This window comes from Nycticebus coucang, chromosome 5, assembly GCF_027406575.1.
Source record: "Nycticebus coucang isolate mNycCou1 chromosome 5, mNycCou1.pri, whole genome shotgun sequence".
Classification (NCBI taxonomy): domain Eukaryota; kingdom Metazoa; phylum Chordata; class Mammalia; order Primates; family Lorisidae; genus Nycticebus; species Nycticebus coucang.
In genome coordinates this window covers 88,635,915-88,651,775 of record NC_069784.1, presented here as the reverse complement: position 1 = coordinate 88,651,775, position 15,861 = coordinate 88,635,915, and the positions used below count along the sequence as shown (strand labels likewise).

Sequence of the window (15,861 nt, the reverse complement as noted above, 5' to 3'; positions counted from 1 at the left end):
GTTTGGCCGGGGCTGGGTTTGAACCCGCCACCCTCGGCATATGGGGCCGGCGCCCAACTCACTGAGCCACAGGCGCTGCCTGTTTTGTATTTTTAAATAAAGGGGTTGTAAAATTAAAAAAAAGAAAAAGACATAAATCATATGTGATCTATGAAGGCAAAAATACTGACATGCTGGCCATTGGCAGGAAGAGTTTGCTGACCCTTGACGCAGACATTCCCTCTGACCCCTTTCCAGGCATCCCTCCCCTCTCCCAGCCACAGAACTGCCTAGATGCAGTTTTGCCTCTTCTAGAATTGTATAAATGAAATCATATAATATGTTGTCTTCTGTGTCTGGCTGCCTTCATTTGTCTGGCTTCGGAGGTTCTCCCTCCGGGTTTTCACACCTATCAGTTCAGGTTGCTATTCTGAGCGGTATGGCTGGGTTCGTCCCCTGGGTGAGGTGGGGGCCACAGGTAGACTCCAAGGCGGTGAAAGGGCTATTGAGGGTGGGAGGGCAGCAGTTGGGCCCCGCGCTCACCGTGCTTGTCTCCGCAGGCATGAACAACCGCGAGGTGCTGGAGCAGGTGGAGCGTGGCTACCGGATGCCCTGCCCGCAGGACTGCCCCATCTCTCTGCATGAGCTCATGATCCACTGCTGGAAAAAGGACCCCGAAGAACGCCCCACTTTTGAGTACTTGCAGGGCTTCCTGGAAGACTACTTTACCGCCACAGAGCCCCAGTACCAGCCTGGTGAAAACCTGTAAGGCCCGGGTCTGCGGAGAGAGGCCTGTACCAGAGGCTGCCCCACCCCTCCCCATTAGCTTTCAATTCCGTAGCCAGCTGCTCCCAAGCAGCCAGAACCGTCCAGGATCAGATTGCATGTGACTCTGAAGCTGACGAACTTCCATGGCCCTCATTAATGACACTTGTCCCCAAATCTGAACCTCCTCTGTGAAGCATTCGAGACAGAATCTTGTTATTTCTCAGACTTTGGAAAATGCATTGTATCGATGTTATGTAAAAGGCCAGACCTCTGTTCAGTGTAAATAGTTACTCCAGTGCCAATGATCCTAGTGCTTTCCTTTTTTTAAAATGCAAATCCTATGTGATTTTAACTCTGTCTTCACCTGATTCAACTAAAAAAAAAAAAGTATTATTTTCCAAAAGTGGCCTCTTTGTCTAAAACAATAAAATTTTTTTTCATGTTTTAACAAAAACCAATCAGGACAGGTGTTTGGTTTTTTCTTTTTTATAACTATGAATATATATAAGATATATGTCCCTGTACATATAAAATGTGGGTGCTAACATGGAGACTGTGGCAAGCCCAGACCACAAAGGTGCGGGACCCAGAGTGAGGATTTTACTACAAAATCGGCATCAAAGCACTGATGGTGTTCTCAAAACCGGTGGCCTCTTCTTTGGCTTTTGCAAAGCATGGTTTTTTGTTTTTTGTTTTTCCCTTTGGATTGCACCTTTTCAGTTCATGACTGTACCTATAGATGGTTGTCAACATTGACTTTTTTCAGGACTCTCCCTGCCCTGAATTCGAAAATTCTGTTACCAGTATTTGCTTCAACTTTACTGCGATTTGTTCTTGAAAGTAAGCATACTTAAGCAAGCAAATGGCCAATACGACCAAGGGAACTGGAAGATGGGATACCACACAAACTTCTTGTATAAAAATATGAATGCTGAAATGTTTCAGACTTTTTTGTTTAATAAACCTTGTAACCACATTTAAATGGTCTAAAACCCATAGCATTGTAGTCATGGCAACCTGCTAAACTTTCTCATACAACTAAAATCTACGGGGAAAGTGGGGTTGGAGGGTTGTACATTTCCCATAGTAAAATAAGTGTTTTAAATGTCCTGTACTGCTCATGAGTGACTTTCTATATGTCCAAGAGTTCTCCAGTGAAATAACTATGCACTACTTAACATTTCATGGGATGCACAAAAAAAAAAGTATTACATTTTTAGTTGTTGTTTGTACCAACCTTGAATTACATGTTTAACAAGAACAAAAGTCCTATTTCTACTGAGTTTTTAATATTGAGTAGCACTTCTGAAGTTTTAACTCCTTTTTTGTTATGATTTATTTGTGAGTTTACATTTTTAAATTGTTTAACTTTCTTAATTTAGTAATTAAAAAGAGAGATTTTACATTTGAATTTTTTTTTTGTTTATTTGTTTAAATCATGGAAGGTACTCTGGTACTTCCATAACACATCTGTCCTCCACCAGATGGTAAGGATTCACCTGGTGAATTTAGCCACTGTGCAATGATTTCCAAATGACAGACATTCTGAACATCTGGTGAGGTCCCTCCTACCCCTGAAAGGCGAGGCTATTGTGTGGATACTTAAAAGATTCTTACAGCAAGGCTAGGCATATCTTAACGTTTTAATTTATCAAACATTTTCTCTAAGTGGAATTTACTACGTCCCACTTGTAGGCAAAAGAAACAATTACAAGAATCTTTCTTGTCGGCAGTGCCTGTGGCTCAATGGAGTAGAGCACCGGCCCCATATGCCAGAGGTGGCGGGTTCAAACCCAGCCCCGGCCAAAAACTGAAAAAAAAAAAAAAAAAAATAGGATCTTTCTTGTCTTGGAGTCAATATATGAATTTTCAGGTCTCCCTCTATTTCTGTAATGAAGTGGCTAGGCGAGGACACACCTGGTGTGGTAGAAAGGGCAGCGAGTGTGACCTTCAGCTGCCAGACCTCAAGCAATCACCTAGCATCTCTCGCTTCCATGGCCTGTCTGTGCGACGGAGGGGCTTGGGTGAGATCTGTGCTTAGGTCTCTATAGTTCTAAGATCCTGTGATTCTAAGATCCCTGATGTGCCATGGGGTCATACAAGGAGCATGGGTTTTTGTTGTTGTTGTTAAAATAACCTTTACTTGTAGAAAGGGTTTTCAATATTTTTTTTAAACGATATTATACAAAGAAGGATTTTCTGATTAACCAAAACCTTATGGTATTATTTTTGGCATTAATAGAATTGCTAAACTGATAAAATTTTAAAGAACTTAAATATTATCATATTAATAGGCAGTTGGTTAACATATTCTAGATATTTTTAAAGACAACTTTGTTTTTAATCCTCCCACCCCTTTGGGTTAGATAACTTGCAAATAGTCCCTGGAGGGTTTTTGTTTATGTTTTTATTCAATCAAAAAAATCTTTTGGGCGGCACCTGTGACTCAGTTGGTAAAGCGCCGGCCCCATATACCAAGGGTGGCGGGTTCAAACCCAGCCCCGGCCGAACTGAAACAAAAAAAATAGCCGGGTGTTGTGGCAGGCGCCTGTAGTCCCAGCTACTCGGGAGGCTGAGGCAAGAGAATTGCTTAAGCCCAGGAGTTGGAGGTTGCTGTGAGCTGTGTGATGCCATGGCACTCTATCAAGGGCCATAAAGTGAAACTCTGTCTTTACAAAAAAAAAAAAATTTTTTTAAAACCTGTTATAAACAGATTCTTTAAGAAAAAACATAATCCCATCAAAAGAAAGTATAGCCTATAATTCATCAATTGAATTCATTATGGATTCTCTTATATGAAACAAAACTAGACTTCAGTCAACTCAAGGACACTCTTAACGAAATACACACACCAGAACTGTTCTGAAGTGCTTAGAAGAGGGTTGGAGAATAAAGAGAGTATCTAGAAATTAAAATTCATGGGAGACTTTCAGCTTTTTTCTTCCCCATCAAGGAATCCCAACACCTCCCAAGAAGTCTCTCTCCCCACAAGTTGTAGAAGTTTGGGGTGAGGAAACAGTTTGCTGGCCAGAAAGTTCTCTCACTAAGAAAGAAAAGTATCAGTTTAGCATGGGTGAGGTGGTTTTTGTCTTTAGTAACCTGGTAGTGAATAAGTATTCACTCCACTCCCTCAGGAGAGCTGCCACCTGACATTGTTCGGCTGGATAGGGAAGCTTCCTAGTTAACTATTGCCTTTCACTTTTTAAAAATCAAACCTACTGGAGAAAATAATTTACGTAGTTCAGACGCTGTAAACTGTGAGGAAGGGATTTCTGTTCACCGCTCTTCCAGCTCACAGGGCACCGCTTGCTTCACTGTGCACTGGTGGGCTGGGAGGGCCAGAGACCTGGGCCCGCGAGGCATTCCACGCTGCCCTACTCAAGGCGCCGAGAGGTGTACGGGGAACCAGACATTTCCATGAGACAAGTTAAGCCCTCAAACATAGCCACACTGCTGAAGATTTCCTGACAAGCACCAGAGGGTGTTTACCCATCTTGAGAGAGACGGGAATCCTCTTGTGGCTAAATGTTGACACCAGAGGATCTTTCTGGTAGTATTTGGAGCCACACTATTTTATCTGTAATTTCCCAGAGGGCCGTAAGAACGTATATTGTATTAATTGGAATGGTTCTTTCATGAATCTTAGAAGAAGGTGAAGTTTCCAGCAATATGCAGAAGACAATTATGCTAAATAAAACCACTCCAAAAGGGAGGGCATGTGTTTATTTGTCATGACTCAGTGCAAGAGAACCTTCCTTGACGATTTAGCCATTTCCTAAGAAGTTGTATTTGAATAAAATGGTCTTTGGTCAGCTTGTTCCTGAAAGGTATTTTAATAGATGTAGATGACTTTTGTTGCCTTTCTTATGCTATATATTATGCAGTGCTGTTGGAACTCAATTAGGCTGTCAAAAATCTTTGCAGGAAGGAAGGGAGAGCAGAAGGGAAGGAAGGAGGGAAGGAGGGAGGACATTGCCTTTAATTTTAGGGGGAAAAACTTGGACTCTAAAAAATGATATGGGGGTATAGATTACTAAAGCAATTCTTAAGTATATACAATTTATTTTATTTCTCAAAAATAGATTACAACTACAGAGAAGAAAATGATTTTAAAAATCATGTCTTTAACATATTTAAAATATCCGAATGGACCTTCATAATTTACATATACCTATATATCCAGAAAGTTTTCATAATAAACTCCTAAATTACACCTCATTCTTTCCCAACAAGCAGATCATTCAGAATCCCACAGAAGGACAAATACACCTTTATTTTAGAAGTTAATTCTGAGTAGTGAAAATAAAAATAAGTGATTTTCCAGCAATGCAGGGACTCCTCTAACAAGAATGTCATCGGTGACAAACGACTGCTCCCACAGCAGCCAGAACGCCACGCTCCTCTCTGGAAGACTTACTACTCCCTGACGACGTGTCTGCTCATCCTCCTCTTTTACCGTGTTTCCCCACCAGACTGGGAGCACCTTGAGGACAGAGACTGCCTGACTTGTTCACCTTTATTGCCCCTGCTTCTAGAACAGGGATGAGTTCCTGGCAGATGCCTGCTGAACAGATGGACCGACTTAGGTGATAGTGGGGTGAATGGTTTCCCTTCAAGTGACACACTTGCCTAAGGACCTGCTAACCGCACACGAGGATCCCCACATTGCTGGCAATGCTACCCTGTGCATCATGAATGCCTAGTCACTAGTCTTCAAGTTGTTACCACGGCGAACACCACTGACACTTCCCAAACCTTTCCAACAGAGGCTACAAAAGTCATCCACATCTACTAAAATACCTTTCAGGAACAAGCTGACCAAAGTGATACATAGTCTTAGGTAAAGGGCCTTACAGGTCTCATTTTAACTTTGTGATTTTCTGAAAAGATGGTATTTACTGTCAAAGATATCCATTTCATCTTCATATAAAATTATTTTCCCAATCCACCAGGTTGTACACTGCTAGCCAGCCTATGGCGTTTGTCCCTGACACAGTCCTGCACAACCCAGGGAGCTCCTGTGCCCTGTGACGTCCATAAAACATCACTGCTCACTTGTCAGTACCGTGCTTGGGAAAGGTAACACCAGCCTCAGCAATGTGTCTTCTCTTACCAGCTCTCCTTCTTTCACTCAGCAAAGAGCCCCATGACAGGGTGGGATAGAAGACCAGGGAGTCTGATGATGGAAAGGAAGTGGAAAAGCATCCAGAGCCGCCTGGAATAGGGTCTGGTCAGGGCAGCCTGCTTCACTAAGATGAAGTAGGAGCGGAGAAGATGGGGACAGTGGACAAGGAGGAGGAAGCCACAGCTGGTATGAGAAAAGTCCTTTCCGGGGCTGTGCAAGGCAGCAGGATGACGGTGGCTGTGGCAGTGGATACACGTGAGGACTTACCATTCATTCCTTCTCCAGATTTTTGTTACTTACTTATTATGGGCTAGACCCTGAGCTTAGCACCAGAATTTCAAAGAGAAACAATATTTGCAGTCCAGTGAGGACAGAGACCCATAAAAACAGTTGCAATAAACTCTCTGCTAGAGGGAAGCACGGGTGTTAGCAAAGAACTAACGTCTAGCTCAGAATGGAGGGTGCAGGGGAGGCTTCCTGGAGGAGGTGCTGCCTGAGCTCTGTCTTAAATAAAGACTGCTTAACAATAGGGGCCTAGAGTTTCTCACTTTGGGATGTGTTGCCTTCTGATTTCCAGCCCGCATTAGGGACTACCTCATGTTTAAATATAGAAGATGATCGGGCGGCACCTGTGGTTCAAAGTGGTAGGGCGCCAGTCCCATATGCCGGAGGTGGCAGGTTCATACCCAGCCCCAGCCAAAAAAACCCACCAAAAAAAAAAAATATATATATATATATATGTATATATAGAAGATGATCAGCAGATGGGTCGATAAAGAAAAATACAACAAAAGTCTCAATGTCTCTATCTCTGTGTTTTTTCCTCCCTCTCTTTAACACTCTTTCTCTCTCTGTCATTATTCTGATTAGTGAGCTACTAAATGGAGGGTAGATAATACCATTCAAGGACAGAGAATAAGATTTTAAGCAGGTTGTTGGCTCCAATGTCCCAGCTAGCATGTAGTTTGAAGTATATTTATAGAATTGAGAATAAAAGAATTGCTGGGAAAGAGGCTTATAATAACTCCTCATTACTTCTCTTGATAACAATTAATAGGGGACTTTTTCCTATTTATAAATCCATTGTCATTCTTTCCTTCCATTTACCAACCAGGCCATTCTGCTTGAATCATCATGTGGTATGTAAATGTGTGATGGGAGGTACGTGCTAGCAGTTGCAAGGTGGTCTGGTTGTTTTGTTCTGGATATTTTTTCTTTAGTTAATTATCAAGTGCTTGCTATGTACTAATCAATGGGTAGCTAATTGGAAGCAAGAGAGAGTGAACCAGGTATTATTCAGATAGTGTTTTTAATGAAAAAGAGCACACCACGTAATACTGTGGGGAAATGTCACGAAATAGCTAGAGATTTCATCTTTTTTTCCTTTGCTGTGTGTTTACAAAAGGATTCGTATAAGTCACTCATAAACTAAATCTAAGTATGTGAATCCTTTCATTTTTCAGACTCCTCCCAAGGGGTAAGCCCAGGAAGATTCCAGGAGGGAAGCAGAGCCTTTAGAGATTGCTGGGGAACCCAAACCAACCCTGAACGGAGCCTGAAGGTCTGACAACTCCCAGAGAGGGAGGAAATGGTAAGCAAATGGCAACAGTTGCCTAGAGAATTAGGAAATGAATAACAATGCTTTCTGGTAAATTAACTGTATTTCTTTTTTTTTTTCCATCCTTGTGATACTTTATTTTTTTTTTATTAAATCATAGCTGTGTACATTAATGCGATCATGGAGCACCATACACTGGTTTTATAGACCATTTGACACATTTTCATCACCTGGTTAACATAGCCTTCCTGGCATTTTCTTTTCTTTTTTTTTTTTTTATTAAATCATAGCTGTGTACATTAATGTGATCATGACACCACATACACTGGTTTCATAGACCGTATCACACATTTTCATCACACTGGTTAACATAGCCTTCTTGGCATTTTCTTAGTTATTGTGCTAAGACATTTACATTCCACATTTACTAAGTTTCACATATACCCTTGTAAGATGCACCGCAGGTTTAATCCCACCAATCTCCCTCCCTCCGCCCACCTCCCCCCTCCTTCCCCTCCCTTTCTCCCTTCCCCCTATTCTTAGGTTATAACTGGGTTATAGCTTTCATGTGAAAGCCATAAATTAGTTTCATAGTAGGGCTGAGTACATTGGATATTTTTTCTTCCATTCTTGAGATACTTTACTAAGAAGAATATGTTCCAGCTCCATCCAATTAACTGTATTTCATTGTGCAGAGGGAAGTGGTGGGAAAGCCTGGTTAAGAAAAAAATTTTTTTGAATAATAATTTGCCCACATCATTTATGCAAAATGCATAATTTTCCTACTTCAGTGGACTTTAGTTTGATTTAAAATATGAGCAGCTCCAGGACTGTTCACCAAAGCATAATTTGTGAGATAATTGGGAAGGGGGAAGAGGAATCAGGCTGTAATCAGTACAGTTGTTCGTGAGCCACTACCCCTCCCTCCTCTCACCTGTGAATTTCGGAAAAATATTTGTTTATACGTGTATGTTCCTGAAGGTCTCTAATGAAAGTGCAAAGCATTAATCATTGTCATTGCTGTCACTAAACCAGGACCTCACCATGTCTGAGAGGGAGAAAGCAATGCTTCTCTCTTTTCAGTATTTCTCTGCTCTAATTCAAATAAGTACTTTTGAATAGTGGGGGGAAATGGAAATGCAGCAAAGCTCTACTTAAAACAGCAAGCCAAGAACAAAAGCAATAAGCGTGCAGGCAAAGGAGACCGTGGAAGATACATAGATAAAACAAAAAGCTGCCTGTGGCTGGGATTCTTTTCAGAATCAAATGCAAAATGGAGAACATTGTTTCAAGTGTAAAGGTTTTGTAATCTGCAATCCCTTTGAAACAAAAAGGCATCATATAATCCACCCGGACAATCAGAAGCTGCACTGTTCCTATGAATTATGATATTTGTCGATGACTAATGTGAATTTTCAGAACCAGGGGATTTAGAGGTGGGGTGGAAGTTGTAGGTGGACCCAATACCCTTTGCTTCAACAGAGCACACCCATTTCTTTCTTTCTTTTTTTTTTTTTTTTTTTTTTGTAGTTTTTGGCCAGGGCTGGGTTTGAACCCGCCACCTCCGTATGGGGCCAGCACCCTACTTCAAGCCACAGGCGCCGCCCCTTTCTTTTTTTTTTTCTGAGACAGAGTCTCATTCTGTCAACCTGAGTAGAGTGCCATGGTGTCATATCTCACAGCAACCTCAAACTGTTGGGCTCAAGCGATTCTCTTGCGTCAGGCTCCCAAGTAGCTGGGACTACAGGCACCCACCACAGCTGGCTATTTTTAGAGAAAGGGGTCTCGCTTTTGCTGAGGCTGGTCTAGAACTCCTGAGCTCAGGCGATCCACCCACCTTGGCCTCCCAGAGTGCTGGATTATAAGTGTGGACCCCGCGCCTGGCCTCACCCAGAGCACACCCATTTCAATCCATGTTCGTGTCTCTTCATTCCTCCTCTTCCCTTCCTCCTCCCCCTGCTCCCCAATCCTATCTGAATCATAAAATTTTCACTTATTCATTCACTACGTCTATCCCCATGTCTCCAAATTCAAATATCAAATTCAGCTCTCAGATTTCTACCTTTCAGGGCAAACTTGTGGCTAATTTCTGTCGTCTTCTCCCAACCAGTCTTCCTTTGAGGCACTAATTCCTATCTCCTCTAGAATACTACTGCCCCAAGAGGCTGAGCTTTAAGCCCTTCTCTGCACCTCTTATCTTGAGGAAAAGGACCTTCCCCAGTCCTACTACTCCTCCCCACTCCTTCCATCTCTTCTCCCTCAACCACTGCCACTGGCGTTAAGATTTATTAGACACTAGTTTTTGTACCTAGGCCTTCTGCCACTTGCTATAAATCGCCTGTATGCAAATAGGAAAAGCTACCCTGCCTCAAGACACTTTGCTGCCATCTGCCAGAAAATCATTATAATAAATATGCAAAAGGATAATGACTAGCCTGTGAATGGTGCCTCCTAGAATTGCGCAGTACACAACTGGTACAACTATACTTGACAACCCCGTAGTCTGAAATCACGTGAGCCATCCTGGAACCTGGTGTAAATATAACCACCACAGTAAGTCATCTTGTCTTTTTATGACAGTTTGCAGTGTCAAAATTGAAATGTTTTGCCATCATCGAAAATAGCTGAGGGGCAGTTTCCAGAAGAGACAATGATTCCCAGGTAGCAGTACCTATAAGAAGAAAGGGCTGTTCCAAAGCCCGTGCAAGCTTTGACCAGCAGACACAGTGCAAACCACACTTGGTTGATTTTCAGGAAGCTTCGAAGTTAGGCAGCTAGGAAATCCAATTGTTGGGGTGCAGGGGAGGTGAACTTGGCTTACGTGTAGGTCAACCACGACCCCCCTTCTCTGGCTTTGGCTGCTTCATTGCTCGTTGATTGCCCCATCTGTTTCCCTCCCTTCTTCCCATTCAGCACAACCTGTGGGTTCTATGATCTCTCTCTGCATAACAAACCACCCCAAAACTGAGTGCAGAAATAGAAACAGTCATTTTATTTTGCTCTCGAATCAGCTATTTGGACAGGACTCACCAAGGACAGCTCCTCTCTGTTCCACATGACCTTGGCCTTGGCCAGGGCAGCTCAAGTGTGGCTGGTGGACCTGGTTTCACAATGGCTTGTTCACGTGGCTGCTAAGCTGATGCTAACTGCTGACCAAGAGCCCAGTGGGAACTATGGGTGAAGGCTTTGTTTCCCCTGCACTCAGGTTCCCAGGTGGCTGCATGAGCTCGTTCCCACAGTGAGGCCCATGTTGAACTACCTTGCTGACTCAGAGATAGGCTGCCCCCCACCAAGCTCTGCCCAAATTTCAAATTTCTGGACAAAATGAATGATTATGGTTTGAAGCCACTAAGGTTGGGGATAGTTATTTTGAACAGTTCATCACAAGCATGTATTCACTGTGCTCACCATGGTACAACAGCATTCTTGTAACTTTCTAAGATGCATTCTGGAGCTGCAGAGTCAGGAAGCTAAAGACTACATTTCTCAGAGTCGCCTACCATTAGGATCATGACTGTGAATTAGGCTATATCAATTAGGCATATTTGCACAAAGTTTGGAAGGCAAACACCAATTTCCTGCAGCTTTTGGCTATTTTCTGCTGGCAGGCAAGGTCATGAGCCTCTTAGGTCCATGCTCCAACTTCATGGGGGTCGAGAGTCTGCTGGCAGTGGCAAGCCTCCTCTGCCTAGCAAATGTGGTGGTGGTATCAGTTCATGCTGTTCCTGGCTTTCTGACCACTTTCTGGCCTTGTTTTTTAGCTACCATGCTCTTGAGGTTGACGGTTCCAATGGCAGCATCTGAGTCCCACCTTCCTGATCATGATAGAGGTGCAATCTCCCCTGGCGCATTGGTTTTACTGCATTCCCCAGAGGCCCAGCCTAGAGGTCTCTCTTCCAGCCCTTCCAACAAGTTTGCTGTTCCCCATAATAAATGACTTTTTGCTTAAAAACCCTAGTGTGGTTTTCATTTCTACATTAAACCCTGTGACTGACAACCAGGTGATCTCCAAAGCTCTGTCTCTTCTCAGTCTTTCTTTTGTTCTTTCTTATTTTTTATCCTCTTTTCTCCCTCAGGTTGGGACCAAGAATTAAGAAATTGTAGAGATAAATACTTCACCTGCAGGGCAAGTTGAGTCAGAGCCAGAGCTGGTCCTATGGGAAGCAGAGGACGCAGTCTGCTGAGGGAAGCAAGGGGAGGCGGTGGAAGCCAGTGACCAGAGACAGCAGCTGCCCACACTCCTGCATCAGGAGGTCCCATTGTGCTGCCTGAGCACCTTGTCTGTGAGATCCGCTGAACCATTGCAGGCTAGTATTGCTTCACTTCAGCGAATTTGAGGGAGTTTAGCCCTTACAGTCTGGCTCTGCTGTCTTGAGCTTTATCTGTCTCTGTCTCACCCACCATCACCCCTGCCCTTTCTTTCTCCTGTCTACACCAAGTTTCCCTCAACTGCTCAACCGGCTCTGCACCATCCTAGCCTTTTTCCTCCTTGCCTGCACTGTTCTTTTGCCTCTCTCTTCTTAAAAGCGTATCCGTTCTTTGAGACCCAACTCAAACATCTGGCCGCCTCCTGGGAACTCCCACATCTAGCTTCCCGTCTTTGGTGGCATTCCCTGTACACCACTCCCCACACTGCTCGTCAGGAGACGTCCCTCAGGCCTTCTCCCTGCCTCTAAGCTCACTGAGGGTAGGAACTTGGCACACATTAGGCATCCAGATACCACACTGGACTTAATCCAAGGGGTGGAATCCTAAAATACCACCTGAGCTTCTTCAGTAAGGAGCATTGTGCCAGCATAAGGCATTGTTCATTAAAATGGAAATGCGTGTAGAGAATGCTTCAGATTAAAGGAATGAAGATCAAAGGGCACATTTTTGGCCAGGAGTTCTGAGTCTTAGAGATCCAAATAAATTTTATTTCCTGAATTGATTGGAACCGTAACACTGGATTTGGTATTCTGATATAAAACTTTCTGGAACTTTCGGCCTAGTGGAAAGGCTGTCACCTTTTTAAGTTGCTCTTGTCTAAGATTAAAGCACCCTTGCCTGTTGCTGAAACTGGCTGGTTATATCCAGAAGGCTTCATTTGGAAGACTTCCCTGTGGGCCAGGGAACCTGCAAGCCCTGCCTTTGTTGGTGTTACAGGCGCACCTGGCTTCAGATTTACCAGGAGAGGGTGTGTGTGTGTTACCTGTAGACACATGTCCACTCAGCTTCAGAATCCTGTGGCCCACATCAAGAAAAGAAGGCAGCTGCTCCTGCAGACAGTGCCTGAAATGTTAACTGCATTTTGCAAACAAAAGAATTTCCCGGGCGGCGCCTGTGGCTCAAGGAGTAGGGCGTTGGTCCCATATGCCAGAGGTGGCGGGTTCAAACCTAGCCCAGGCAAAAATTAAAAAAAAAAAAAAAAAAGAATTTCCCAATGAGAATTTTGACTAGAGATGTGGCCTGGCAGCTCCTCCTGGGCCCTAGGCCTGGGGCTCAGACCTAGGGATGTTGTTCCAGCTACCTTCTCAGCCTAGGGACCACTCAACTGTCCCTCCGTGCAAGGGAGCTGGGCTGAGGTTCTAGGTCAGGAGGGGAGTGAAGCCCTCACTCCTGAGCCTAGGAAGGGAGAGAGACTCACAACAGCTAAAGCTAAGTCCCCTTTCTCATACTGACCTCTGGTCCCTCCCAGGCTTTCTGAGCAAACTCCAACCAGGTTAACTTATAGCCACAATTCCCACAGCTGCCTGCACATGACCTAAGAGAATTTTTAAAAGTGCAAGTTTCTTGGCCCTTCCCCAGACTTAACAAATTAGGCTTTCCGGGGCAGGAGGCAAGCCCAGGAGTTTGTCATTGAGTATGTGTCTTAGTTCTTTCAGGCTGCTATAATAAAACACCATAGACAGGGTGGCTTATAAACAACAGAAATGTATTTCTCACAATTCTGAGAAGTCCAAGATCAAGGCAAAGGACCTGCTTCCTGGTTCACAGATGGCTATCTTGTCTGTGTGTTCCCACATAGTAGAAGAGAACAGGGAGTTCTCTGTGGTCCCTTTTACAAGGATGCTAATCCCAAAGGCCCCGTCCGAATACCGTCACGCTGGGGGCTAAGGTTTCAGCATGAATTTGGTGGGGGAGACCCAAACAGTCAGTCACATACGCCCTTGGCTGTAAATGCTCCCCCCAAGTTGGGCAGCAGAGCAGTCTCAGCCATCGGGCCTTCAGCTTTCAGAGAAGCTGACCAAGTCAGCCCAGGCCAGGCAGGCTGGTGTGACTCAACTGAGAAAGAAAGTTCCCGATAAAACAGGGACTAGTGACCTGTGATGAGGGTCCTGGGACACACCAGATGACCACACCCAGCTACCATCTCTTCTGCTTGATTTAAGACTGCAAGGCCTGAGTCTTAGCACCAGCGCAGCAAGGAAGTGCGACCCTGTTGAGTTTGAAGGACCTGGACTCCAGGAGGGAGTCCCGGAAGATTCCAGACTTACAAGGCATGAGGGACTGTTTTTTAGGTAAAGCCCCTGGTTTTATAGATAAAACTTTTCAAGAAATAATTGAAAATGCCCATTGGCTTTATTCCCACCCTCAAACTCATCCTTTTCATAATGAGAAAGTCTCCATGTGGAATTATGGCCAGTGTCCCTTCCTGGGCTGGCCACACTTCAGGACACCTTACCTCTACTCTTTTTTGTTAAAGGGAACTAGCTCAAGATTCAGATATACTCCCCCAGGGGAGGGAATGGGACCAGGGTGGGTGGAGGGGCCCTGTGGATGGCATCCTAGCAATTAGGAGAGGCTTTATCTAGAAGCTGAGTGACTCTAGATTCCCCCTTGGCTTTCTTAACACTCAAAAACTCTCAGGCAGCGGGGGTTTCAGCAGTATCATCCTCTACCTCCTGCCCTGGGGAAATCTTGTAATTTGTCTCCTGCCCTGGCTTAGCCAAGTTACCAGTTCCTACCCCCGCTGGCTGCTTCCCCTGAGCTCTCTGCCGAATCAGGCATTTGTGAGAACGTAGCCTGAAATTTTAGTTAAATGCAAATCCCTAGACTCTTCTGATTCAGGGGTGAAACCAAGAAATCTACATTTTGTTTAATGGGGTTTCTCTCTATCACCAAGACAGGACTGCAGTGGCATGATCGTATCCCACAGCAGCCTCAAATTCCTGGTCTCAAGTGATTCTCCTGCTTCAGCCTCCTGAATAGCTGTAACTACAGGCACACAACATCACATCTGGCTAATTTTATTTCTTGTAAAGATGGAGTCTCCCTAAGTTGCCCAGCCTGGTCTGGAAATCCTGGATTTAAGTTATTCCTGGCTTCAACCTCCCAAAGTGTTGGGATTACAGGCATGAGCCACTGTACCAGCCTTTAAATACATAAAGTTTTTCTTCTTAATAGCACAAGTCATACATATGTACATTCTAGTCTTAGTGTAAAAACCTTACAGATGGGCCAGACGTGGTGGCTGACACCTGTAATCCTATCACTCTGACAGACTGAGAAGAGAGGATCACTTGAACTCAGGAGTCTGGGACCAGCCTGAGAAAGAGTGAGACCTGGTCTCTATTAAAAATAGAAAAATTAGCCGGATGTTGTGGTGGGTGCCTATAGTCCCAGCTATTCGGGAGGCTGAGATAAGAGCATTGCTTGAGCCCAGGACTTTAAGGTTGCTATGAGCTAGGCTGGGTGCATTCTGCATTCTAGCCTGGGTGACAGAGTGAGATCCCGTCTCAATTAGAAAATAAATTACAGATAAACCAATGCCAACCCCTTTCTCCACACCATCTCTTCCCCAAAATAATCACTTACCAACTCCATTTGTGTCTTCATGATCTTTTTTGAATACATCTACATAGGCGGAGCTTGTTTTTACTTAAATGAAAGCCCACAGCACATGCTGCTCAGCTCCATGACTTTTCACCAAACAATAGGTCTCAGGGAACTTTCCGTTTTCGTGTATTTAGACTTACCGTCTCATTTTAACAAATGATATTTAATAGTGGGGGGGCACCGTGTGGCTCAAGAAGTAGGGCACTGACCCCATATACCAGAGGTGGCAGGTTCAAACACAGCCTCGGCCAAAAACTGCAAAAAATAAATAAATAAATAGTAAATAAAAAATTAAAAAAGATTAAAAAGGGCAGCACTTGTGGCTCAGTGAGTAGGGTGCCAGCCCCATATAACAAGGGTGGTATGTTTGAACCCAGCCCAGCCAAACAGCAACAAAAATATAGCTGGGCGTTGTGGTGGGTGCCTGTAGTCCCAGCTACTCAGGAGGCCGAGGCAAGAGAATCACCTAAGCCCAGGAGTTGGAGGTTGCTGTGAGCTGTGACGCAACAGCACTCTACCGAGGGCGACAAAGTGAGACTCTGTCACAAAAAAAAAAAAAGATATTTAATAGTATTCCAAAGGATGGAAATAGCATCATTTATTTTGCTGGTAG

At 44.1% G+C, this 15,861-nt stretch overlaps 1 protein-coding gene across 3 annotated transcripts in view; it reads left to right on the top strand.

Annotated features, from left to right (window-relative positions):
- Positions 1-1,205, top strand: part of FYN (FYN proto-oncogene, Src family tyrosine kinase) — a 218,575-nt gene extending 217,370 nt beyond the window's left edge. For all 3 annotated transcript variants that reach the window (XM_053591174.1, XM_053591175.1, XM_053591173.1), the window contains one exon: positions 540-1,205. In XM_053591174.1, the coding sequence (XP_053447149.1) occupies positions 540-748 (209 nt within the window). In that variant the 3' untranslated portion in view covers positions 749-1,205. The remainder of the gene's footprint in view (positions 1-539) is intronic.
- Positions 1,206-15,861: the final 14,656 nt, after the last annotated feature.